At 38.8% G+C, this 25,237-nt stretch overlaps 1 protein-coding gene across 1 annotated transcript in view; it reads left to right on the top strand.

Annotated features, from left to right (window-relative positions):
* Window positions 1-24,584, top strand: part of CTSO (cathepsin O) — a 30,375-nt gene extending 5,791 nt beyond the window's left edge. The window contains exons 2-8 of the mRNA XM_027598212.2: window positions 10,211-10,319; window positions 10,880-11,019; window positions 12,931-13,098; window positions 14,311-14,432; window positions 19,503-19,666; window positions 20,243-20,335; window positions 22,752-24,584. Of these exons, the coding sequence (XP_027454013.1) occupies window positions 10,211-10,319; window positions 10,880-11,019; window positions 12,931-13,098; window positions 14,311-14,432; window positions 19,503-19,666; window positions 20,243-20,335; window positions 22,752-22,786 (831 nt within the window). The 3' untranslated portion in view covers window positions 22,787-24,584. The remainder of the gene's footprint in view (window positions 1-10,210; window positions 10,320-10,879; window positions 11,020-12,930; window positions 13,099-14,310; window positions 14,433-19,502; window positions 19,667-20,242; window positions 20,336-22,751) is intronic.
* Window positions 24,585-25,237: the final 653 nt, after the last annotated feature.

The raw sequence follows: 25,237 nt of genomic DNA, 5'->3' as shown, positions 1-25,237 counted from the left end.
GGTTTTCCACATACAGTATTATATCATCTGCAAAGAGTGAGAGTTTGACTTCCTCTTTGCCGATTTGGATGCCTTTGATTTCTTTTTGTTGTCTGATTGCTGTGGCTAGGACTTCTAATACTATGTTGAACAGCAGTGGTGATAGTGGACATCCCTGCCGTGTTCCTGACCTTAGGGTAAAAGCTCTCAGCTTTTTCCCATTGAAAATGATATTGGCTGTAGGTTTTTCATAGATGGCTTTTATGATATTGAGGTATGTACCCTCTATCCCTATACTCTGAAGAGTTTTGATCAAGAAAGGATGCTGTACTTTGTCTAATGCTTTTTCTGCATCTATTGAGAGGATCATATGACTCTTGTTCTTTCTTTTGTTAATGTATTGTATCACGTTGATTGATTTGCAGATATTGAACCAACCTTGCAGCCCAAGGATAAATCCCACTTGGTCATGGTGAATAATCCTTTTAATGTACTGTTGGATCCTATTGGCTAGTATTTTGGTGAGAATTTTTGCATCCATGTTCATCAAAGATATTGGTCTGTAATTCTCCTTTTGGATGGGGTCTTTGTCTGGTTTTGGGATCAAGGTAATGGTGGCCTCATAAAATGAGTTTGGAAGTTTTCCTTCCATTTCTATTTTTTGGAACAGTTTCAGGAGAATAGGTATTAATTCTTCTTTAAATGTTTGATAGAATTCCCCTGGGAAGCTGTCTGGCCCTGGGCTTTTGTTTGTTGGGAGATTTTTGATGACTGCTTCAATTTCCTTAGTGGTTATAGGTCTGTTCAGGTTTTCTATTTCTTCCTGGTTCAGTTTTGGTAGTTGATACATCTCTAGGAATGCACCCATTTCTTCCAGGTTATCTAATTTGCTGGCATAGAGTTGCTCATAATATGTTCTTATAATTGTTTGTATTTCTTTGGTGTTGGTTGTGATCTCTCCTGTTTCATTCATGATTTTGTGGATTTGGGTCATTTCTCGTTTCTTTTTGATGAGTCTGGCCAGCGGTTTATCAATCTTGTTAATTCTTTCAAAGAACCAGCTCCTAGTTTCGTTGATCTGTTCTACTGTTCTTTTGGTTTCTATTTCATTGATTTCTGCTGTGATCATTATGATTTCTCTTCTCCTGCTGGGTTTAGGCTTTATTTGCTGTTCTTTCTTTAGCTCCTTTAGGTGTAGGGTTAGGTTGTGTATTTGAGACCTTTCTTGTTTCTTGAGAAAGGCTTGTATTGCTATACACTTTCCTCTCAGGACTGCCTTTGCTGTATTCCAAAGATTTTGAACAGTTGTGTTTTCATTTTCATTGGTTTCCATGAATCTTTTAATTCTTCTTTAATTTCCTGGTTGACCCATTCATTCTTCAGTTGGATGCTCTTTAGCCTCCATGTATTTGAGTTCTTTCCGACTTGCCTCTTGTGATTGAGTTCTAGTTTCAAAGCACTGTGGTCTGAAAATACGCAGGGAATAATCCCAATCTTTTGGTACCGGGTGAGACCTGATTTGTGACCTAGGATGTGATCAATTCTGGAGAATGTTCCACGGGCACTAGAGAAGAATGTGCGTTCCGTTGCTTTGGGATGGAATGTTCTGAATATGTCTGTGAAGTCCATTTGGTCCAGTGTGTCATTTAAAGTCTTTATTTCCTTGTTGATCTTTTGCTTAGATGATCTGTCCATTTCAGTCAGGGGGGTGTTAAAGTCCCCCATTATTACTGTATTGTTGTCAATGTGTTTCTTTGCTTTTGTTATTAATTGCCTTATAAAAGTGCCTGCTCCCATGTTAGGGGCATAGATACTTACAATTGTTAGATCTTCTTGTTGGATAGACCCTTTAAATAAGATATTGTGTCCTTCTTCATCTCTTATTACAGTCTTTGTTTTAAAATCTAATTTGTCTGATATAAGAATTGCCACCCTAGCTTTCTTTTGGTGTTCATTAGCATGGTAAATGGTTTTCCACCCCCTCACTTTCAATATGGGGGTGTCTTTGGGTCTAAAATGAGTCTCTTGCAGACAGCATATTGACGGGTCTTGTTTTTTAATCCAATCTGATAGCCTGTGTCTTTTGATTGGGGCATTTAGCCCATTTACATTCAGGGTGACTATTGAAAGATATGAATTTTGTGCCATTGTATTGCCTGTAAGGTGACTGTTACTGTGTATTGTCTGTGTTCCTTTCTGATCTATGCTGCTTTTAGGCTCTCTCTTTGCTTAGAGGACCCCTTTCAATATTTCTTTTAGGGCTGGTTTTGTGTTTGCAAATTCCTTTAGTTTTTGTTTGTCCTGGAAGCTTTTTACCTCTCCTTCTATTTTCAATGATAGCCTTGCTGGATATCGTATTCTTGGCTGCATATTTTTCTCGTTTAGTGCTCTGAAGATATCATGCCAGTCCTTTCTGGCCTGCCAGGTCTCTGTGGATAGGTCTGTTGCCAGTCTAATGTTTCTACCATTGTAGGTTACAGATCTCTTCTCCCGAGCTGCTTTCAGGATTTTCTCTTTGTCTCTGGGACTCGTAAGTTTTACTATTAGATGTCGGGGTGTTGACCTATTTTTATTGATTTTGAGAGGGGTTCTCTGTGCCTCCTGGATTTTGATGCCTGTTTCCTTCCCCACATTAGGGAAGTTCTCTGCTATGATTTGCTCCAATATTCCTTCTGCCCCTCTCTCTCTTTCTTCTTCTTCTGGGATCCCAATTATTCTAATGTTGTTTCGTCTTATCGTATCACTTCTCTCTCGAATTCTGCCCTCGTGATCCTGTAGTTGTTTCTCTCTCTTTTTCTCAGCCTCTTTATTTTCCATCATTTGGTCTTCTATATCGCTGATTCTCTCTTCTGCCTCATGTATCCTAGCAGTTAGTGCTCCCATTTTTGATTGCACCTCATCAATAGCCTTTTTGATTTCGACTTGGTTAGATTTTAGTTCTTTTATTCCTCCAGAAAGCGTTTCTCTAATAACTTGCATGCTTTTTTCAAGCCCAGCTAGTATCTTTAAAGTCATGATTCTGAACTCTAGGTCCGACATCGTACTAATGTCCGTATTGAGTAGGTCCCTGGCTGACGGTACTACCTCTTGTTCTTTTTGCTGAGGTGATTTTTTTCATCTTGTCATTTTGTCCAGAGGAGAACAGATAAATGAGAGAACTAAATGCTAACAGGTTAACAACGTCCCCAGCAAATATACTGTATACAAATCAGAAAAGACCTGAAACCAGGGGAAAAGAAAGGGAAAGAAAGAAAAAAGAAAGAGGAAAAAAAAAGAAAAAGAAAAAGATAAAAAGAAACAAAAACAGAACAAAACAAAAAAAACAGAATATGATCAAATATGATCAGGCTAGTGCATAGATCAGTGCCACACACTAGATTTTGGGCGTTTTTTGGTCTGTTAGAAGAAAGTGCTTCCTAAAATTTTAAAGGGAGAAAGACTTATATATGTACAAAATAAGGGTTGATACAATGAAGGGATGGAAGATGACTGTAAAGATGAAACCTATAAAAGGTTTTATAAACGGAATTGATAAGAAGTTTGAAAGAAGAAAGAAGAAGATTTAAAAAAAAGAAAAAAAAATGGGAGAGACTGTGATCAGGCAGGAGACTAGAACAAAGCCATACACTAGTGATTTAGGGTATATTTTGACCTGTTATAAGAAACTGTATATCAAAATTTTAAAGAGAGAAGAACTTATATAAATATGCCAAAAATAAGCGTAACTACTATGAAGGGATAAAATATGACTCTAAAAATGAAAAATAAAAAATGTTTTTTTTTAAAAAAGGGATTGATAAGATGTTGGTTGAAAAAGGAAAAAGAAAAATTCCAAAAAATAACCCCCAAGAAACAGTTAAAAAAATTAACTTTGAAAAACTAATGAATCATGGTAAAAAAGCCATGAATTCTATGTGCAGTATCCCCCTAGCGCTGGAGTTCTCCCGTTCTCCTTGATCGGTAAACTTGGTCTTGGCTTGCTGGCTGTTCGTGCTGATCTTCTGGGGGTGGGGCCTGTTGCCGTGGTTCCCAAATGTCTTTGCCAGAGGCAGAATTTCCCTGCCCTTGTCGGTCCAGGCTAAGCAAGCTGCTTGGGTTTGCTCTCAGGAGCTTTTGTTCCCTGCAAGCTCTCAGCACAGCTTTGGAGGACTAGGGGGAAAATGATGGCCTCCAACTCTCTGCCAGGAGGAGCTGAGAACTCGGGGCCCGCTCCTCAGTGCGCCCCCAGAGAAAAGCAGTCAATCACTCCCGTCTCCCCGATCTCCGGCCGCACTCCGCGCTCACCCGGCCTGTGACCAAGCGTTTCTATCTCTGGCACCGGACCCCGTGTGGAGTCTCCAGACCCAGCAGATCCCTGCGGTGTGCTCCCGCGCCGCTCCTCCCAGGGGAGGGAGGGGAGTCTCCCCGGCTCTGCTGCTTGTTGGGTCCCTGCTGGAGGTGGAGTGGCCTGGGTGGGGCCACCCCGAGCTCCAAGCCCGCGCCTCAGCTCCGTCTCTGCAGCCGGCTTCCCCGCTCCGATACCTGGGAGCTCTGCTGCACTCAGGCACCCCTGGTCTTTCTGTGACCCGGAGGGTCCTGAGTCCACACTGTACCGCGAGGTTTCCACCTCCCGCTTAGCCACTGGAATGACATCCCTCAGCGGAGCCGACTTCTAAAAGTTCCGATTTTGTGCTCCGTGGCTCTATCACTTGCCGGTAGTGGCCGAGGGAGGCCCCCTCCCCTGCCGTCTATCCTCCCGAATATGGCCTCGGATTCACTTCTCCGCACGTCCTACCTTCCAGTAAGTGGTCGCTTCTCTGTTCAGAGAGTTGTTGCTACTCTCTTCTTCGATCTCCTGTTGAGTTCGTAGGTGTTCAGAATGGTTTGATCCCTATTCAGCTGAATTCCTGAGACCAGACGAAATCCAGGTCTCCTACTCCTCCGCCATCTTGCTCTGCCCCTTCAAGTGACCATTTTCAATGATTCTAGGTTAATGCATGCATTGCCAAAATGAAAATATATCAGAAACTTGAAATCTTGGATCAGAATTTATTCATTCATTTGTCCATCTGTCCATCCATCTATCCAATATTTTGATATTGGAGCTGGTCTGGGTTTTCTGATTCAGCGGGGAATAAGACATGTACCAACTTCTAGGAAATTATAACCTATTAAATGGATATTGTATATTTAAACATTGTACTATAATCCATTTTTCAGTGAACAAACAGAAAAATGTAAAGACTAATACACTAGAAAAATAATTGCTTCAACCAATTCTCAAAAGAGTATCTTTTTAATTCAGTCTTTATGTGCATGCACAAACACAAATACTAAATGACTACATATTTCTTTTTTTTACTTTGCATGATAAATATGCACACATATTATTTTTACACAGATGTCAGCACAACATATAAAAAATCCTTTGTGTAGGTAACTTTTGTAAAGCAGTAATTTATAAAAGTATATGTTTTTATTATTCTAGTAGAGGCCTTCTCAACAGCTGCACTGTTGACATTTTGGAACGGATAATTATTTGTTGTGGGGAGCTGTCCTGGGCCTTACAGTGTGATTAGCAATGTCCTTGGCCTTTACCCACTAGGTGCCAGTAGTGACTATCAAAAATGTCTCCAGACAATGCCAAAAATCCTTGGGAGAGAAGAGGAAGAAGGGAGAGATAGCCTCAGCTGAGATTCACCGATGTAAGATTTACAACTCCCGCAGTCTTTAGAGAAATTCTCTGCAATGCTCCAGCACTACAATAAACATTTTACCTTTTGGCTCATCCCTGGACTTACTGCAACTTCCAGAAACGAAAGCACCAGCAAGGAGAACATTTTAAATCCATATGTAGAATGTGTGATTTGTCCTACACCAAACCTCAGAATCTACAGTGAGGGCTGTTAAGGGAAAAGTCTGAATAACAGAAGTGAGAATGAGTTTGGCGTGCTAAACAAAAGGCGGTCTTACAAAGCACCTTTTGCTTCTGTAGTAATTTCAGTGTACAGCTCATCCCACCAAAGCATGGATTCATTATAAGGGAGCACACACCACATAGCGCAAAATAGATCACCATCCTATGACCCGTCTGTTTTTCACACTTCGGCACCTTTCAAAACTACTAATGATAGGTCCTGTATACCTCTCAGAACTTTACTCTCTTCTTTCATAAGTGACCTTAAGGCTCAGGTCTTTCATTTTAATATTTTATATGGCTTTAGGCACATTGACGCTACTGTACGTATAGTCTACTATACTGTTACACCCTTATGATCTACTCCATTGCCTTCTGTTAAGAACATGTGGCAGTTGGTCCTTTACCTAGGATTGATTCTATGACAGAGGCTGTTAACATGAGGAGACACAGAGGCTCAATAGACTCACAGTTTGTGATGCTTCTGTGAAATCTGCTCTCATCGAAGGAATCGAAGTAGACCAGAAAAGTCACTTGAAAGAGTAATCAATTCCGGAAATGAAATATAGGGCTTTTTAAAATTTAAGTGATTTGAAACTCTGTTAGGTGAACTTGATATGTGTCCTACTGTCATAGCAAATAGGAGAATAAATATTCTTGGGTATACTGATAATAATATCTTACTATGAAAGCTGTCTGTTTCTTTCAATCAATAATTGGTCATTTCTAATTCCGTGGGAAAGATTAGCTCCACCTTAATCCAAGAAAACCTGAAAGCATGCTCTTTGAATGACATTTTCTATATCCAAGTATTCTGTGTTTAAAGGGAAAAAAAGGATACAGCATGGGAGTATTTGACATTTTTCTGTCAGACGCTGTAATTTGTGTTTTCCGAACATTATCTTATTTAGTCCTTACACTCTGCCAGCTCAGAATTACCCCACTTGTCAATGAAGAAAATAAAGACCAAAGAGGTTGAGTTGTATAGCCAAAGATTGCACGGCAGTGTGGTGAAGACATTTGTTGCAAAACTGAGAAGAGATTAGAGAAATCTACTGTGTGTGTATATAAATGTTTAAGAGAATTATGTTTTGTTCAGAATTCTCATGGTAAGTACTTTTAATATTTTTAGTGGTCTTACAAAATCAAAAAGGGGAGGATGAGCACTTTGGGGTTTAGAGGTTTAGAGGTCTTTGCTTTTGGCAAGAAGCACATTGTAAATATCAAATAGCCTTAGTGTGGGCTGTGGACAGCCATGAAATGACAAGAATCATTGCACTGGAATGACATACAAAATTCACAACTGAGATTCCCTTAGAAGTTGGCCTCTGGTTGATATAGGTGTTTTGTAGATTCCCTCAATCACGTCCAAGAAATTTGCTCTCATGCACTGTTTGCTGAGGATTTTTATCACGAAAAGGTTTTGAATTATGTCAAGGGCATTTTCTGGATCAACTGAAAATGTATGATCTTCCTTCCTTTTTAAAAATTCCATTAATATGGTATATTATGCTGATTGCTTTTCAAATGTTAAACCAGTGTTGCATTTTTTTAATGAATGTCACTTGGTCATGGTGCATTGTCCTTTTTAAATATTGTTGGATTTAATTTGCTAATATTTTCTGAAGGATTTTGCATCTATAGCCCTGAGGGCTATTGGTGCGGTGTTCTATTTTCTTGAGATGTCTTTGTCTGGTTTTGTAATCAGGGTAATACTGGCCTTATAAAATAAGTTGCAGGGGTGCCTGGGTAGCTCAGGCTGTTAAGCGTCTGCCTTCTGCTCAGGTCATGATCCCAGGATTCTGGGATCGAGCCCCACATCAGGCTACCTGCTCAGCGGGGAGCCTGCTTCTCCCTCTCCCTCTGCCTCTCCCCGCTCCTGCTCTCTCTCGTTCACTGACTCTATCTCAAATAAATAAATTAACTAACTAAATAAAATAAGTCGCAAAGTGTTCCCTTCTCTTTTATTTTCTCAAAGAATGTGTATGATTGGTATTATTTCTTTTTTAATTGTATAGAATTCACCAAACAAGACATCTGGGCTTAGAGTTTTCTATTTCTCTTAATTCAGCTTTTGCAATTGGTGATGTCCAAAGAGTTTGTCCATTTCATACATACATTCATAAAACTTACTGGCTTACCGGTTTCAAAATATTATTCTTTTAATGACTGAAGCATCGTAGTGATGGCCCTTTTCTCATTCTTGATAGTGATAATTTGTGTTTTATCCTTTTTTTTTTCATGTCTTTATCACGAGACCAATGACTGAGAGAAATGGGGAGAGGGTCAGGGAGAGCTATCTGATTGCGCTGCAGCTCTGACCCTGAGTGAAGGAGAGAGGGAAGAAAGATTGGAGGAAGTGCTGTAGGCTGCCGTGCAGCCAAAGGAAGGGTCAGAGAACCATCAGGGACTCATTAATCATCAGCCAGCTTTCAGGGGAGTCCCATGTTTCCCTAAAATAGGTCAGCGTCGGGGCTCAGTCATTGGCTAGATGCGGCCTGTGGGAACCGTGGCCTCTCTTCGTGTAGTTGTCGTAACTCAGCATGCAGCAAACAAGCTCCCATTCTCATGGCTAACACATGCTTTCCTATGCATTCTTAGTGTCCTACATTCTCAATGCCTTCCCTGGTTACTCTAGCCCACAAAGATGTTCAACCAATACTTATAAAATGAATGAATTTTAAATTCCTTAGCAGCTATCAGTCTCTGGTTCATGTTTGTCACATGGAATATAGATAGTTGCTTTGTATTTCTCTTCTATTTTTATATTTATACATCTCCTTTCTAAATTATATTCAGAACTCTGCTTTATCAAGATTATTTTTAAGTACCTAAAATTTACTTAACAATTGTTATTTCATTAATAAATAGGCATAGTCAATAAGGAAATAGTAAGATTATGATAAGTTCCGGTAATAATTTGCTTAAAAATAATCAGGCTAAAGTTCTTAAGGGCACGAGGTATGTAAAATGTCATTTGTGTATTTATTCAACAAGAAATGTTAATTAAGCATCCATTATGTGGCAGGCATGTGCTCAGTGTGGGGAACACAGTGATGAACAAGACAGGCAGGTCTTGCCCTCATTTTACTTAGAGGTTTATGAGATAGACACACAATAAACACATAAATGCATAAACAAATATATAAGAGCTAGACTTGGAAACTTACCAAATGGTAGTTCCCTGAAGTTTTATTTATCCTACACAGTTGGTTAGCATTAGGAAATTGAGGCGTGTTGTCACAAAAGACAAGCTTAAGATAAATTATCACAAAATTCAGAGCTGAGGAATCTGTAAATAATGGTCATATTTTCCCTCCAGATAGACAAGTCAATCTATCTTCCTGCAACATTTCCAGGACTGCATCGCTCTCACAAAGCCTTTTTACCCTTAATGAGGTGGAGAGATTTATAAAGCTCGAATAGAATCATGTTTATTTATTATTTACTGATTTCTTTTTTCATGCTTTGTTACACAGTGCTGGGAAATACAAAGATACAGACACGCTTTCCAAATCCATAATTTTTTAATCTAATGAGCATCAATTGTTGACAGTTTCCACTAGTATCTAGTGTTTATTTGCAATTCATTTTATTTTTCCACTATGTTAAACAAACACATATTTAGTGCTTTCAACATGCTTAGGTGAAGAGGAATTATAAATGGATAAGACATACCTTTCCCAGTCTCAATCATATGACCTCACTGATATGAGGAATTCTTAATCTCAGGAAACAAACTGAGGGTTGCTGGAGTGGGGGTGGGGTGGGAGGGATGGGGTGGCTGGGTGATAGGCATAGGGGAGGGTATGTGCTATGGTGAGCGCTGTGAATTGTGTAAGACTGTTGAATCACAGACCTGTACCTCTGAAACAAATAATACATTATATGTTAAAAAAAAAAAAGAAGAGGAAGATAGCAGGAGGGGAAGAATAAAGGGGGGGAAATCGGAGGGAGAGATGAACCATGAGAGACTATGGACTCCGAGAAACAAACTGAGGGTTCTAGAGGGGAGGGGGTGGGGAATGGGTTAACCTGGTGACGGGTATTAGAGAGGGCATGTACTGCATGGAGCACTGGGTGTTATACACAAACAATGAATCATGGAACACTACATCAAAAAAAAAAAAAAAAAAACCTGAAATCAGATGGTAGTTTTCATACAAATGTCTATAACTCTGATCTGGAGGTCTTATGCAGTCTTTCGCTGTGATCTGCAAAAAATAAATCAAGCTTTGCTTCTAATACCTGAAAAATGTGCCCAAGTCAGTTACACGTACATTGCTCTGCAAAGTTTAACATAGGTGATGTAAATTAACTTTTTTCTTCTTTTAGGAAAGCCTTAATAGACACCGATACTTGAATTCTGTATTCCCTCGTGAAAACTCCAGTGCCGTCTATGGAATAAATCAATTTTCTTATTTGTTTCCAGAAGAGTTTAAAGGTACAGTGTGATTGTGCTACTAGTTGTTTGGTTTCCTGATTTTGATCAGTTTCCTTAATTTTTGAGGAACTGTTTAATTGTGAATCTAGTAAATTGAGTCATAATTAACATTTATTAAATACTGAATGTCAAGCATGTAAATTCCTGCCTACTGTCTTCTAATTATTGCTTAAGATCTGAATGTTATCCTTATAGATGTTTCCATGTGGCTGTAAGGGCCAATGTTTCATCCCTTCTGCATTTTTTAGTGCTATTTCTATTCTAGACATCCACAGTTCCATGCGTTATGATAAAGCTAATGATGTCAATTATACTCATTTTTATTATTGACCAAGTTCTATCAGACAAGTCATTTTATGTGGCAGCTCCAGTCTTGTAGGAATTCTTTAGCTTTCAGTGAGTACATTTCAAGTTATGAAAAAGCATAAAGGAAAATCACAAATGGCAGGCTCTACTAGAAAGCTACTGTTTGTGTTTGAAAAATTCCTCCAAAAAGAATCCCAGGGGACCTCCCCTATAACATAATGTTGTCTGTCTTTTCATTTCCTTTTTCTATTCAGCAATTTATTTGAGAAGCAAATCTTCCAGATTGCCCAGATACCCAGCAGAGGTGAAAACATCCGTACCCAATGTGTCTTTACCGTTAAGATTTGACTGGCGGGACAAGCGTGTTGTAACCCAAGTGAGGAACCAGCAGACTGTGAGTTTTAGGGTTGTTTTGTTGTTGTTGTTCTTTTTAAAATCATCTTAGCATGCATGGGAAGTCACCTTTGAGGTTCAGTTCAATCAAACTTGTAATGGAAGCCATCATTTCTCTGGGTAAAATCACACTCCGATTATCCAGAAATGACAATGAAGGGAGAAACTCTGGTGAAATGAGAGGCAGATGTCAAGGCCGACATTTTTTTTTTTTTTTTAAGATTTTATTTATTTGAGAGGGAGAGGGAGAGAGAGCGCAAGTGAGAGCACATGAGCAGGGGGAGGGAGAAGCAGGCTTCCCGCCGAGCAGGGAGCCCGATGTGGGGCTTGATCCCAGGACCCTGGGATCATGACCTGAGTCGAAGGCAGACGCTTAACCCACTGAACCACCCGGGCACCCCAAGGCCGACTTTATTTTAAAGATAAACCTACCCCTCTGCACCCCCATTGGCATAGGGAATGTCAGCTGACCAGGGAAAATCGACCCCCTAATCGCAGGGATATAGTCTCAATTTATCTGCATTGGAATCCTCAGCAGGTCAGTCAGCCTCCCCGTGTATAGTGTTTTAGACCAAGCAATTTCTCAGTCACTGTCTAGTTAGGATGCTCCTTTCCTTCTTCTCAGATTATACATCTGTTATTTTTTTTAAAATATATCTTTTGTTATGATTTAAGTTTTACCAACAAATCGTTTGCTTTACTATTAAATTCATAATGAAGAGTGAACTAGTCAGAAACGGAATCTTTCCAAAAAGTGTCTATTTTGTATTAAAGGAATACAATTTAATTAGTAATCTTGAGTTAAAGGAATATATGGGAGAGATATCTTTGAGCAGAAACTGCCTTCCTGGGGCAGCTATGGGAAGGTAAACTAATGCTAGGTAGAGGTATGGTGTCGGCAACCTGTAGTCACTTTTCTCAAGGGGTGGAGACCCTGAAATACAGTTCCTTAGTGCCTTTTTTCCTATGCCATAGGCACTGGAGATAGAGACATAATAAGACCCTTAAAGCCATAAAGTTGCTCAACACAACCCCACAGAGTCAACCAATTGTTCTTCTTCCTTTCTTTGCCTAACTCTATAGCACACGTCCTGTGATGAAGTCAGTTCTGCCCAGCTTCAGATCTTACCCTTACCTCTGCCTTTTCTATGGATCCTTCTTCCTTGTGCATGGTCCTTGATTTCATTTCCTCCATCTTCTCCCTTTTTTTTCAGGACCAACCCTTTTATTCTTTCATTCCAGTTTGTCCAATAAAATCAAGTTAATAGATTCAGAATCAGGAAGATCGTCAGCCAATATTTGAATGAGGAATGACCAGTATGGGTTTTGATCATTATGATATTTTATGTGTATCTGTGATATGCCTATACTGGCCCCTTGACAGCCTAAAAAGTAATTCATTCCGCTCCTGTGTCCATCAAATAATGAGTACAACATGGATGATGTATATCCTCACCCCACATCACCTCATCACTGCCTCTGCCCCTTGGGGTGGAGATGGCGGATGCCATAGAGGTCGAGTGTCAGGAAAGAAACAAGAGGAATTGAAGAATGGGTGGAAGTTGGCACACTTCCTAGAAACAGAAGTCATGTTCAATGAACTGATTAGTCTTTAAAAGACCATCCAGGTGTTCTCTCAATCTCTAAAATCTCTAAAATTATATTGCATTTCTAGTTTACAATGGTGATTGCAGTTTATCTTTAATAATTATATTTGGGTGCTTAAGAGAGAATTTTTGGTTTTCCTTTCTTTTGTCAATTTGAAAATCTCGAGGATGGGCATTAATATTTTGTAGGCCCCCAGATCCTGCTCACTTTACTTGACTTGATAACGTGATATTTAGAGATGTGGGCAAACTTGGTTTGAACATTATTTGATACTAAATACAATGCTATTTCTATTTTTAAACAGTGTGGAGGCTGCTGGGCCTTCAGCGTGGTGAGTGCTGTGGAATCTGCATATGCAATAAAAGGGAAGCCTCTGGAAGACCTAAGTGTACAGCAGGTCATTGACTGTTCATATAATAATTATGGCTGCCAGGGAGGTTCCACTCTCAATGCTTTGAACTGGTTGAATAAGGTGACTAGTTTCTCAGCCTTTAAACTCTTTGTTTCCTCTTTCATTTATTTCACATGCATTCAGAATTTAATCAGTTTACTCTCATATACCAAGGAATGTTTTGAAATTTAGATGGCCAAAGCCTGAAAGAATCAAAAGATTTAAAAATGAATGGCTTTCAGGCAAGTCAGCTATTGAAAGATCAAAGTGTGAAAAATCTTGCATGGATTTGTTTTCAGAAAAATATATATGTTTCTTTCTTAGCATTTCTTAATAGGTAAATGCTTTTTTTTTTCATAGATACGATCACATAATGTCCCAGAAAGATGAGAGCATGTGATTACTTATTTCTGTAGAATTTTTGAATATTGCAGTTATAAGGGACAATAGCAATAAGCACATTTAGTAACTCCTTACGTAGGTGAATAAATGAGACCTGAGGGGTGAGATCGTGTTGCCCAATCAGGAGCTGAGCCAGGACTGTGTCTTAAGTCTTTTGCCTCTCACCGGAGGGCTTTATCCAATACACCACCATGTCCTCTGTTTCTTAGAAGACTCTGAGGTTGTCCTGTATCCAGGACCAACCGCATGAAGCCAACCAATGAGGATGTTGCTGTATTTTGTTTAAAATTGTCAAGCTGGAATTTCCCAAACTGGAATAGCCTTTCCTTATTCGTTTGCCATATTTTGAGTTACTACATGCCAGAAGCTTCTCGGTGCACATCAGGGGCAACAGTGAATTGTGGGTCCTTTGACCTCTATAAGCCCAGAATCAGAAAAAGAGGCTTGTCTATCGACAACTAAAAAATATGTGACATATGCTAGATGTATGGCACAGAGAGACGTGGGAGGAAAGAGTGCTTGATCTGGCCATCGCCTGTGCTGCCTGAGTCTCAAAGACTTGCTGACAGAACCAGAAGCTCTGGAAGGAAAATGAGTTGCTCTATTGCAACCTCAGGAGAAAAGACGATAAGACTATGATCAAATGGAAGGAGGTTCTGAGGAAGGAAGATAGAGGAAAAACAAGAGTAAAAGAGGTACTGCATTTACTTAGCGTGTCCATAACAAACACCTAAAGATTGAAATTAAGATCTTAATAACCTAAAGAACATCCACATGATGAGGATGTGGCCAAGTTGAACCTTATTTGGACACATTGTAGTAAGTTCTATTTGATTCCTAAAACAACTGCATTTTAAATAGAGAACACTTTGGATGACTGTTTTCTTTCAGACGCAAGTAAAACTGGTGAGAGATTCAGAGTACCCATTTAAAGCCCAGAATGGTCTGTGCCATTACTTTTCTAATTCGCAGTCTGGATTCTCCATCAAAGGTTATTCTGCATATGACTTCAGGTAATTGTCTTACTCTATTGTGTCTCTCTCTGTATTTCTTAATCTCTGATATGTTGACTCTTCGGAATTCATAACTGGATTGAAGGCATCACTGCATACTTGTAATTGTCTTAAGACCTACTTTTTGCTAGAGAGACTAATGGAGAGCTATATATGGATGTTGTTTCTTAAATATGATCTACTTATTTTTCCATTTGTGTTTATAATAGAATTAACACATTTAAATCCAGTTTAAGGTATAATTTATACTTACCACCTTCCTTTCAACTAACTGAGTTGTCATAATTGTCATTTGTATATTTTAGTCTCACTGTTGAATTGATCCAAAATTGCTTTGTATAGACTCTCCAGTTAATATCAAACAGCCTACTTACCAAGAAGTATTTTTTTTTAACACACTTGCATTTTTTTAAGGCATCAAGTATAAGAAAAGAATGGACTTAAACTTTCATGTTAGAAGCAAGTAAGAGGATATTAATGGAGGTGGATTATGTGGTACACACTATGGGCATGATGGGCATGCAAGGTTAGATAAGGACAGGCTGAGGAAAGGGACTTGTGTTGGAAGTTGAAGGGCAAGATGACTTCGGATAGGTTCAGGGGCAAACAGTCATTAAAAAAAATGCTTTAAAAATGCATGGAAAGCTAAAAGCCAGCTAGAAAACCTTTGCGACCATTTGGTATAGTGCAAAATAGGTGTTCAGGCATAATAGGACAACAGAAGATTCCAGTAACTCCTTTTGTCATTTAAAAAATATAAAAGGATCTTTGCACAGTCTTTTGAAACAGAGAAAGCAGAAAGCAAATTATATTCAGCTGAGGTGACAGACCACCCTAAAACATACTGATACTGAATATAAAAGAATCTCTTGATCCAGATGGTGCCAACCCATGAGATCTGAAGGAAATCAAGGGTGAAATTAGATGATTGAACAAAATGGAACCCGTCTAAATAAGCATACGTGTACCAGAAGCCTGGCAGATTGTCAGCACAGCCTCTGTCTACAACAAGGGCTCTCGGGAGTGACCCTAGGAACCACACACCAGAGAGCCTTGATTCCACAGATGGCAGGCCTACACAGAATCTGTAATAAAATGTGCAGAGTCACTGAGTGCATTTTTCCACACTTTTTTTGAGGGAAACACATTTTCAAAAATGAGGAAGTGTGTCTCTATAAGCCGTCAATTCCTTGCGAGTATAAGTGAAGCATGTGAACAAGAAGGAACTAGATTTTCAAAATGTCACGTAAAAAATAAAAAAAAAAAAAACTCCCGCAAAACGTCACTTAAAATCTTCAGGGAATCCCTCATCATGAGTAGCAAAATGACAAAAAAAAAAAAAAAAAAAAAAATGAGACACAAAAGAAGACTAGGCATGAGTCTGAATTAGAGAGAGAGAGGGAGAGAAAGAGAATGTAAAAGTTACTGGCATTGGACCTGAAGCACGATTTTTCTAACCCTTTGGCTAAGAAGAAAGAGGTCCCTATAAAAAAAATCTCTATGTTTACACTGAACGTAAACATTCTGACGATACAATGCTAATTGTGTTAGACTCCGCAAGAAGATCTTTCATTGATTTGCTCATTCATTTAAATATGTGTTGAACATTGTTTCAGGTTCTGGGGGGACTCAGCAGTGAACAAAACAGACGAAAAACCCTGACTGTATTTTAGTGATAGAGACAGGCAATAAAGAAAACAAATAAAAATATGTACAGCATGTTAGATGTAATCATTTCTACAGAGAATTAAGTAAAACAGTGGGAGCAAGAGGAAACATCAGGGGAGTATACAGTCTTAAAAAGGGTGGCGGGGTGGGGGCTCCTTGAGAGGATGACTTTTGAGCAAATACCTAGAGAAGTGAGGGAATGTAACCACGCAGACATCTGGGGAAGGACTGTTCCAAGCAGAAGAAGCCATAAGTGCCAAGGCTCGGAGATAGAAAAATGTGTAGCATATTTAAAGAACGACGAGGAAGCCAATGGGACTATAGTCCCAAGATGGACAAGACTAGTAGGAGATGAGGTGGTAAATGTTATCGGGTGATAACCTTGGAGCAGTGTTGGAAGAATGGTCTTAGACGTGAGACATCATAGGTTAATACCCCTCCTAGAATATAAAGCCCCACAGAATATATTGAAGGATTTTATGGAGGGAATGAGAGAAAAGAGAGCCAAGGATGATGAGTCCAGGCTTTTTGGCCTGAACAACTGAAAGAATGGAATGAACTCTTACCTGACACATGAAAGTCCAAGACAAGAACAGGTTCAGGAAGGAATATCGTGATCGACCAGTGATCCCTGGAAACGCTGTAGGGAGATAGGGAAATGAGACTGAACAGAAGAAGCAAGGTTTTCTTATTAAGCAACTTAGTACCGAGGATACTGATCCTACTGGGGAGCTCTTGGGGCCAAGGTAGAATAGGCATTCAGAGTTATCTCATCCAAAGTGATGTTTACTACCTTCCATGTCAGTTGAGGGTGCTGCTAAGGTGGAGGTGTGGGGTGAGCTTGATTTCCTGGCTCTTTAAGAGAGAAGGGCCTCAGGCAAAGAACTGCAGGGGTTCCTTTTTGGAAGCCTGGCTGATTGCACCACTATGGTAAGGGCCAGAGGGTGTGGGAAGATTTTCCACAAGCAACTGCTCTCATCAGGCCCTGGACCAGGCCCCTGACACATCTGAGGTTCCAGAGACTCAGGGAGGGTCACAGAGCTAGGAAACTAACTGTAGGGCCACATTAAGCATATGGAAAAAGATTTGATAATATATCCATTATCAACAATATGTATTTTGATAGTACAGTTGGCCTTCAAATGACATGAGTTTGAACTGTACATTCCACTTATAAGTGGGTTTTTTTTTTTCCAAGAAATACAGTGCAATATTTTCTCTTCCTTATGATTTTCACAATAACTTTTTCCCTAAATTTTTGGTAGGGATACAGTATTAAGTACATATAACATGCAAAAGATGGGTTAATGGACTGCTTATGTTATCAGTCAGTCTTTTGGTCAACAGTAGACTAGTAAGTTTTGGGGAAGTCAAAAGTTACTTGCGGATTTTCGACTGTGTGGGGGTTAGGCACCGCTAACCCCCAGCTCGGTGGTCAATTGTAATTCTATCTTGGGCTAATAATGGAAATAATGGAAATAAAATAAAGTATATTTTAACTTACTAAAAGCCAACATCTTTCTGAAACACAAGAGATGACAACGCTAGTCAGTTCTGGGGCTAAATGGAATGTTTGCCTGCGGGTCTGGTCTGTGGTATATCCTCCTATTTCATACTTTCCAATATATTTGATATCTTTCTTTAGTCCTGCCTCAAAGCAGAGACTACTACTCAGTTGTTTCTTTGATCTTACAGTGTTAAATACCCTTTGCATTCTAAAAAAATATTTTTCCTTCTTTATCTTTCTCCTTCCATCATGTTGTCCCTGTCCCTGGACCTTTGATGTCATGTATTTACAGTGTATCTTTTGTCATCTTACAAAGGTAGAGACACCTGTATCACTCTTTTACAGAAATAATCCTATTTGTCGTATCTGGATAACAAAATATTCAAAAATTAGAATACAGTAAAATATACATTATACACTAAAACTTATGCTGGACAAAACTGGTTTATTAGGTAATTTAGAAATGAAGAAAGGAAGCTTTTTCTTTTAAATTCAGAGTGTAATTTATGTTAGGCATGCTATAAAATTTATACCTGTGATTTTCTCCTAATATGTTGATTTTGCGACATAGGTGACTTCAGTCACTTGCTGGAGACACTGGACTCCAGTATGACTGGAATGACTCCAGTCTATAGCTGTTACTGGAACCCAGCTATGCAGAACTTCAAAGCCTATACCCCACCATGATGCCTTATAGGAATTTTGTAATTTTGCCTGTCTCGGGATAATCTTAATGAATACAAGTTATTATTATTATAGTAGGAAAATTAGAATTGACTGCTTATAGATCTCCAAAAAAGATCTTCACATTAACAGGTAATATGAATAAATGTTTAGAATGAATATGTAGTTTCAATCTCAATAAATTCTCTTATGCACTCAATTTTTTCCCCATCTGTAGACAAAATATCCCCTTGATAGAAACTGATCCCCAGCAGGTTATGATGATAGATTATTTACTCTTTGGAGCTACTAATCTACCCATGGTTTGCTGCAGCAATAAACTACCAAATGCTAACTTAATGGCTTGAAATATGAGTAACTTGGTTTCAGTGTCCTTCACTCGTAAGGCTGACCTTTAAAAGGGTAAATAATGGTTTAATCACATACTTCCAAGATCGATGATGGCCGAATGTTGTGTAACATTAGACTTTATCAGTAGGTGACCATCTGTGAGAGCAATAACTGGGTCTTTCACAGGCTTCGCAATCTTTTCCTAGTTCCCCTGGCATCTTAACGTTGCTTCTGTTGTATAATGACATTTGCCACTTTTGTGTAACCCTCCCCTCTGATTTCCGCATTTGGCATTCATTCACATAAGTCTGTCAGTCTCTTGATTCTCACATGGTATGGCAGAGATATATCTCCATGCATTCAGTCTTCTCACTTCCCTTATTAAAAGAATCCCCCTATTATAGCTGGATACTTTGCCAGCCAGCTACGAAACTCCATTTCCTATCTTCCTTGAAGCTAAACATAGCCTCGGAACTGAGTGCTAGCCAGTGAGATCCATACAGACATATGCAGAGCATGTGTGTTACCTTTGAGAAGTCTTTTCAACCAGGCATATAGCACTTCTTTCTTCTTTCTGCTGTCTGAAATATGTGTTAAATGGCGAGAGCTCCAGCAGCCACCTTGGACCATTAATTGACCTGGGCAATGGAAACCTCACGTGGTAGAGCAAGAATATAGAAAGATTCTGGTTTCCTGATATCTTGGAGCCCCATAGCAGTCCTAGACTACCCAGTCTCTCAGACTTCTAGTTTCCATCTTTTAGGTCTTCTGTAATTGCAAGCAAACCTTCTCCTAACCATACATAGATTAAATAGATTATTTTTGTAAAATATCTCTACCTTAAAAACAACTCCTTAACCATGTATTTCCTCTTTCGGTAGTGACCAAGAAGATGAAATGGCAAAAGCACTTCTTACCTTTGGCCCCTTGGTAGTGGTAGTAGATGCAGTGAGCTGGCAAGACTATTTGGGAGGAATAATACAGCACCATTGCTCCAGTGGAGAAGCAAATCATGCAGTTCTCATAACTGGGTTTGATAAAATAGGTAAGTGCTGATAAGACTTGATTGGTTGCTTTCCAGCTTGAACTCTGGCTGACAAATGATCACCATCCATTAAAATGCTGAAATTTGGTCCTTCCATGTCTAAGTCCTCCTAAGACCTTTATAACTTTTCAGTAGATTTCCAGGTATAAATACCCTGTCATGGTCCCCCCAATCAATTTTGAGGACAGCCTTGTTAAAATAATGATAATTCTTGGTTTAAATAATGTGCGTTCTCTACCTGGAACGTTTAGAATAATTGTTGGGGGAAAAGAAGTGCTTGTTATTTTATCATACATATCTAAAAATTCTTTTTTTTTTTTCCTTTTCCCAATTCCCTGGAATTTTGTGTATGTTTTCATTTCATGCTACACAATTCAAATATATATTTTTCCATTAATTGGAGTGTGACACTAAGTGCAGCTCAAGTTTACTTAACCAGTTTATGTCAGCATCACATTACACTTTCAATCTTTTGCTCAGAGCTGCTATACTCATCAAGAATTAAATTTGAAATAAACATGCATTCACAACAAAATCCGAATTTTTCAAGGTTTGTTACCATCTTATGTTTTGTAGGAAGTACTCCATATTGGATTGTGCGGAACTCATGGGGAAGTTCATGGGGAGTAGATGGCTATGCCCATGTTAAAATGGGAGGCAATATTTGTGGTGAGTCATGAATTCATGTTTAAAACTTCAGGCTAAATGTCTAGGAAGACACTTTGAAAATATTAAAATTATAAACCTGTATGCTTATAATTTAAGTCCATAGTCTGCTTCCAATGTACTCAGACCATTTTCACAGTAATAATTTTCATTCTTTAGCCAAATGATAAAAATAAAATAGTGTTCCTTAAAGAGACACATTGCACATGTTCACATTTTGAAAAGGAAGAGGGTTTGCAGTGAAAACAAATATAATGTGCAAAATATGATAAGATAGAGTACTAATTTTACCAAAGTTAATTTCAAAAACCACATAAATACTCAACTTAGGAGGCTGAGATTCTCCAAAATTTATTTATTTCATTTATTTTTTTAAGTAGGCTCCACTCCACATCCATCCTGGGGCTGGAACTCACGACCCTAAGATCAAGAGTTACACGCTCCACTGACTGAGCCAGCCAGGCACCTCCGTCATTTATTTTTTATAACTGAATCAATTTTCCTAATTTGCACCACAATACCTGCTCAAGGATATCAAGAATCACTGTTTTCTTTGTATCAAAATGTATGAAAATCTGAGCAATCGAATTGTTTCTGATTTAATATGCCCCTTGTCACCTACAGACTCAAGCAAAACATACACCAGAATTGAGGGACTGAAGCGAAAGCCAAATATGGTTTTTTACTGTTTGTTTTTGGTTAACCACGAACCAAATTAAAATAGCTGGTTGAGTATTTCAAATTGTATTCTAAAACCTATATGTAAACCTATATTCTAAAATTTTTGATCTAGGAAATCAGCACAGTTTATGAATCAAGTTCGACCTAAACTACATTGCATCTGAAAGCAATCATTTAATTTCTCATTACAATGATTCCTAACATACATACAACTTTTTAAAAATTGTATAACTCTCCAGAGAGTGAGACTGAGAAAAAAAGAGTTATAGAAAATTTTGAGAATTGGGATGCATGGGTGGCTCAGTCAGTTAAGCATCTTCCTTCGGCTCAGGTCATAATCTCAGGGTACTGGGATCGAGTCTGGCATTGGACTCCCTACTCAGCGAGGAATCCACCTTTCCCTCTCCTTCTGCCCCTCCCCCTGCTCGTGCTCTCTCTCTCTCTCTGACAAATAAATAAATAAAACCTTAAAAAGAAAGTTTTGAGAGTTTATATTTTGATTCAATCTAGTGACCACTGGCCAATGGTTTCACAAAGTAGGATCCATGAGAGTTAATCAGTGGTCTGTTCTCTCACCCCTATAAAATATTTTTCTTAAATTATTTATGAAGGAGAGTGAACATCACAGAAATCTTCTAGCCAGAGCACTAGCAAACTAATCAGGCCTCTACTTTTTAGCATCATGGGGGCTTTTCCATTGTTGGAACTTGCAGATCAATTACCTCTGCCATTCACTGAACCTCTGCTACTAAACCTAAATTATCTCTAACTGTCAAAGTGGTAGTACTTGGATCTGGGCTGAAGGGTGGCTTTTTCAAGGCTCTGGCAAGAGAGTTGCAAGAACATCATTCAGACGTTCCTTCATACTTGCCTCCATTATGACTCTCTATCCTCCCTCCACCACCTCTTCTTAGCCCCCAGCTACTAGGGTGAGTTGAAATAATTTCTCCTTTCTACCTGTGTTCCAATGGGATCCTCCTCATGCCTGCCTGGTTAGTAATTAAGCAGGGATCCAAATCCTTCCTGAAAATGAATATTTCCTGAAAGTTACATACCTGATAATGATCACATTTCTCTTATGAACAATGGTGTAACACAGATAGCATCCCATGGCCCCAAGAGATTTTAAAGACATAGCTAATTACAATGAAATCCAGTCTTCAAATGGACTATTTATTGCTTTCACCCCATGATATTGAGATCTATGATCTTGTGTGCCAAGAAAGCATAGCACATTTGTGATTTATTTAAATTTTGCTAAAGTTCAAATCTTAGAGTTTGAACTTTCAAATTGTATTTAAAACAATCCTATAAATTATTGTATTCCTCTAAGCAATGTATATGAGTGCCATAAATATTTCAGATACATTAATGTGTTTATATAATGTCTTTAAAAAAATTTATTTATTTTATAGAGAGAGAGAAGGAAAGAACATGCACAAGTGGGGGAGGGGCTGAAGGGGAGGGAGAAGGACAAGCAGACCCCACACTGAGCATAGAGCCCTACACGGGGCTCATTCTTACAACCCTGAGATCATGACCTGAGCCGAAACCAAGAGTCGGTTGCTTAACTGATTGAGCCACCCAGGTACCTCTGCAGTTTCTTGAAAAAAAATACTAGTCATCTCTTCTAATATTTGTTTTTGAAGTTGCCATGTTTATACTGACAGATGGCTATAAGCATTACATTATTTTTTTGAAAGAAATAGACTAGCGCTAATAATTTCTTTTTCTCTAGGTATTGCAGATTCTGTTTCTGCTGTATTTGTGTGATATGTTGGGCAGATCAAGGGACAAGACAAAAATGAAGGTTTATAATGAGATGTAGCAAAGAACTCCATTCTCATCGTTGTTCGCCTTCAGGCCATCAGCTCCATGGCCAGGGAGAGATCTGTGGAACAGTTTCTTGACTCTGGGATGAAGGTCACTTTAAGAATCTCTTCAAATTGAAGAGGCTTTTATCCGGTTTGACTGTTGTTTTTGTTTGCTTGTCTTTAATGGTATACTTCTAGTAGGATTAAAGAAGGGATAAGAATTTCTTTTCCTCTGTAGAATATAATCACCGGCCTTAGCTTACACTTATATACAAGAATAGTCAGCCTAAAATGAGGTGTGCTTCTCACAATTATATTCACAGCCCTCGGAGATGAAATTTCTTAAGGATTTTGAAATTTCAATTGCTTTACCTCCATAAAAGATGCTTACCCTTCAAACAGTAGAAAGGTCATATAGAAAGAAACAAAAGGACAAAACCACTTTTTAAGAGAAATCGGTTGAAATTAAAGGACCAATATGGCAACTAGGTGGTAGGAAAAACTCCAGTAGCATTGCTTGAGAGACAAATTACTGATTGGGAATTTTCATTGTCAATAGGCTTCCAGTAGGGTCTTTTTTTTTTTTTTTTTTTTAAAGATTTTATTTATTCATGAGAGACAGAGAGAGAGAGAGAAGCAGAGGGAGAAGCAGGCTCCCAAGGAGCAGGGAGCCCGATGCGGGACTCGATCCCAGGACCCCGGGATCATGACCTGAGCCGAAGGCAGACGCTTAACCATCTGAGCCACCCAGGCGCCCTTCCAGTAGGGTCTTATTTCTTCCTTTGTTCTCCCTGTATTGAGGAACAACGCATTCTCCCACTCTCTTTCTCTTGTTCTTTACTGTGAAGCTCCTAAATGTTCTGGGTGGTTTGGCTTCCCTGGCTAAAGAAGTCTCAGTTCTTACTTTCCATTTCTATTTTATAACCATTTATTTGGTTCCATTTGCCTCTAAGCATTTATCAAATCAGGATCTCACCTTTCTGTTCCTCCCTTCATTCCTAGGCACCAGCCCTTTCAAAGCCCGTTCCTATCAATCTGGGCTATCAACCAAACTGACTTTCCCAGGCTGTTTTCCCATTTTTCTGCTTACTTTTCCCAGACTCCCATACTAACCACGTTTTTGTGCATCCCTTTGGCTTCTACCTGGTTCTGCTTCTTGATGCCAATGTTTATTCTTGCAAAAGTCATTATGTGTGGGTGTATAGCAGTGTAAGAACCTCAGAGCGGAAGAGCTGATCTTCTCATTAAATTTAAGTGCAATAAATACATGTATTCAGTGGATTAATATAAGAAAAGCCTATCAAATATTGCATATGTAAACATTTCTTCTCTGAAACTTATGGTTGCTTTCTAATGTAGAATACCTTAACAAAACCAAAATTTTAAATGTAACAGCAACCCCTAAAAAAATTGAGGCCATCCCATATTGCCTCTCACTTTTGACTTTTATTTATCCATCCCCTTTATTAGAAAGGGAAAAATGAAAATCAAAAGCAAAACACTGTATTTCTTTGTTTTACACCAACCAGAAGCAATCTCAAAAGAATACGTGTTGACTCAGGTTTAGAAGTGTTCCAGGAAGAAAAATATTGATATTCTGATTAATATTTTAATTATCCAAATATGTCGAAAGGGAACTGTGTGCTGGTCATTCTAGCTTGTATTTATCTACTGATTTCTATACAATATAAGTGCTTTTCTGATACTCTTTTCCAAATATTAAAGACTTTTAAATTAAAAATGATTAATACCTCTCAGCTGTTCTGGATTTTGATGACGTTTATAATAAAACAACCTATGTTTGACTTTGGGTGAAGAAGACTTTTGATAAGTGCATGACCTACATTTTGTGAACAGTGTTAACGTGCTTATATTCACAAAGCATTTTCTCAGCTCCAAATCCATATATTCAATTTTTGCTTTTCTCCCTAAACACCTTAACCTCAATGTCTGCAAAATTGTCCCCCCTTCCCTCCAGGGGAAAAAAAACAAAACAAAACCAAAAAACGTTCACACCTTCTAGAGTCTCTGTTTTGATCAACAGCATCAACATTATGTAATCACCCAATCAATAAAAGTGAAAGAAATGTTATTGAATCAGGTCAACTACACCTTAGTAACCCATAACTTGATCACCTACCTTTCCTCTGTTTCTACCCCCCTTTCATAGATGCATGTTCTTCAGTTATATCTCAACTCTACTAGTCAGTAGTCACTAAACCCTATGTCCCCTAATACAGAGGTTCTCAAAGTATAGTCCCCAGACCAGAAGCCACTTGAAAACTTATGAAACCCTTTATTTTTAATTTTTTTTTTGAGAGAGAGAACTCCCTGCTGAGTGTGGAGCCTGATGCAGAGCGCGATGCCAGGACTCATGAGATCATGATCTGAGCTGAAACCAAGAGTCGGT

The sequence above is a fragment of the Zalophus californianus genome, chromosome 2 (genome assembly GCF_009762305.2).
Source record: "Zalophus californianus isolate mZalCal1 chromosome 2, mZalCal1.pri.v2, whole genome shotgun sequence".
NCBI classification, from domain to species: Eukaryota; Metazoa; Chordata; class Mammalia; order Carnivora; family Otariidae; genus Zalophus; species Zalophus californianus.
The sequence above is the reverse complement of the archived record's forward strand: the minus strand, read 5'-3'. Positions and strand labels throughout refer to the sequence as shown.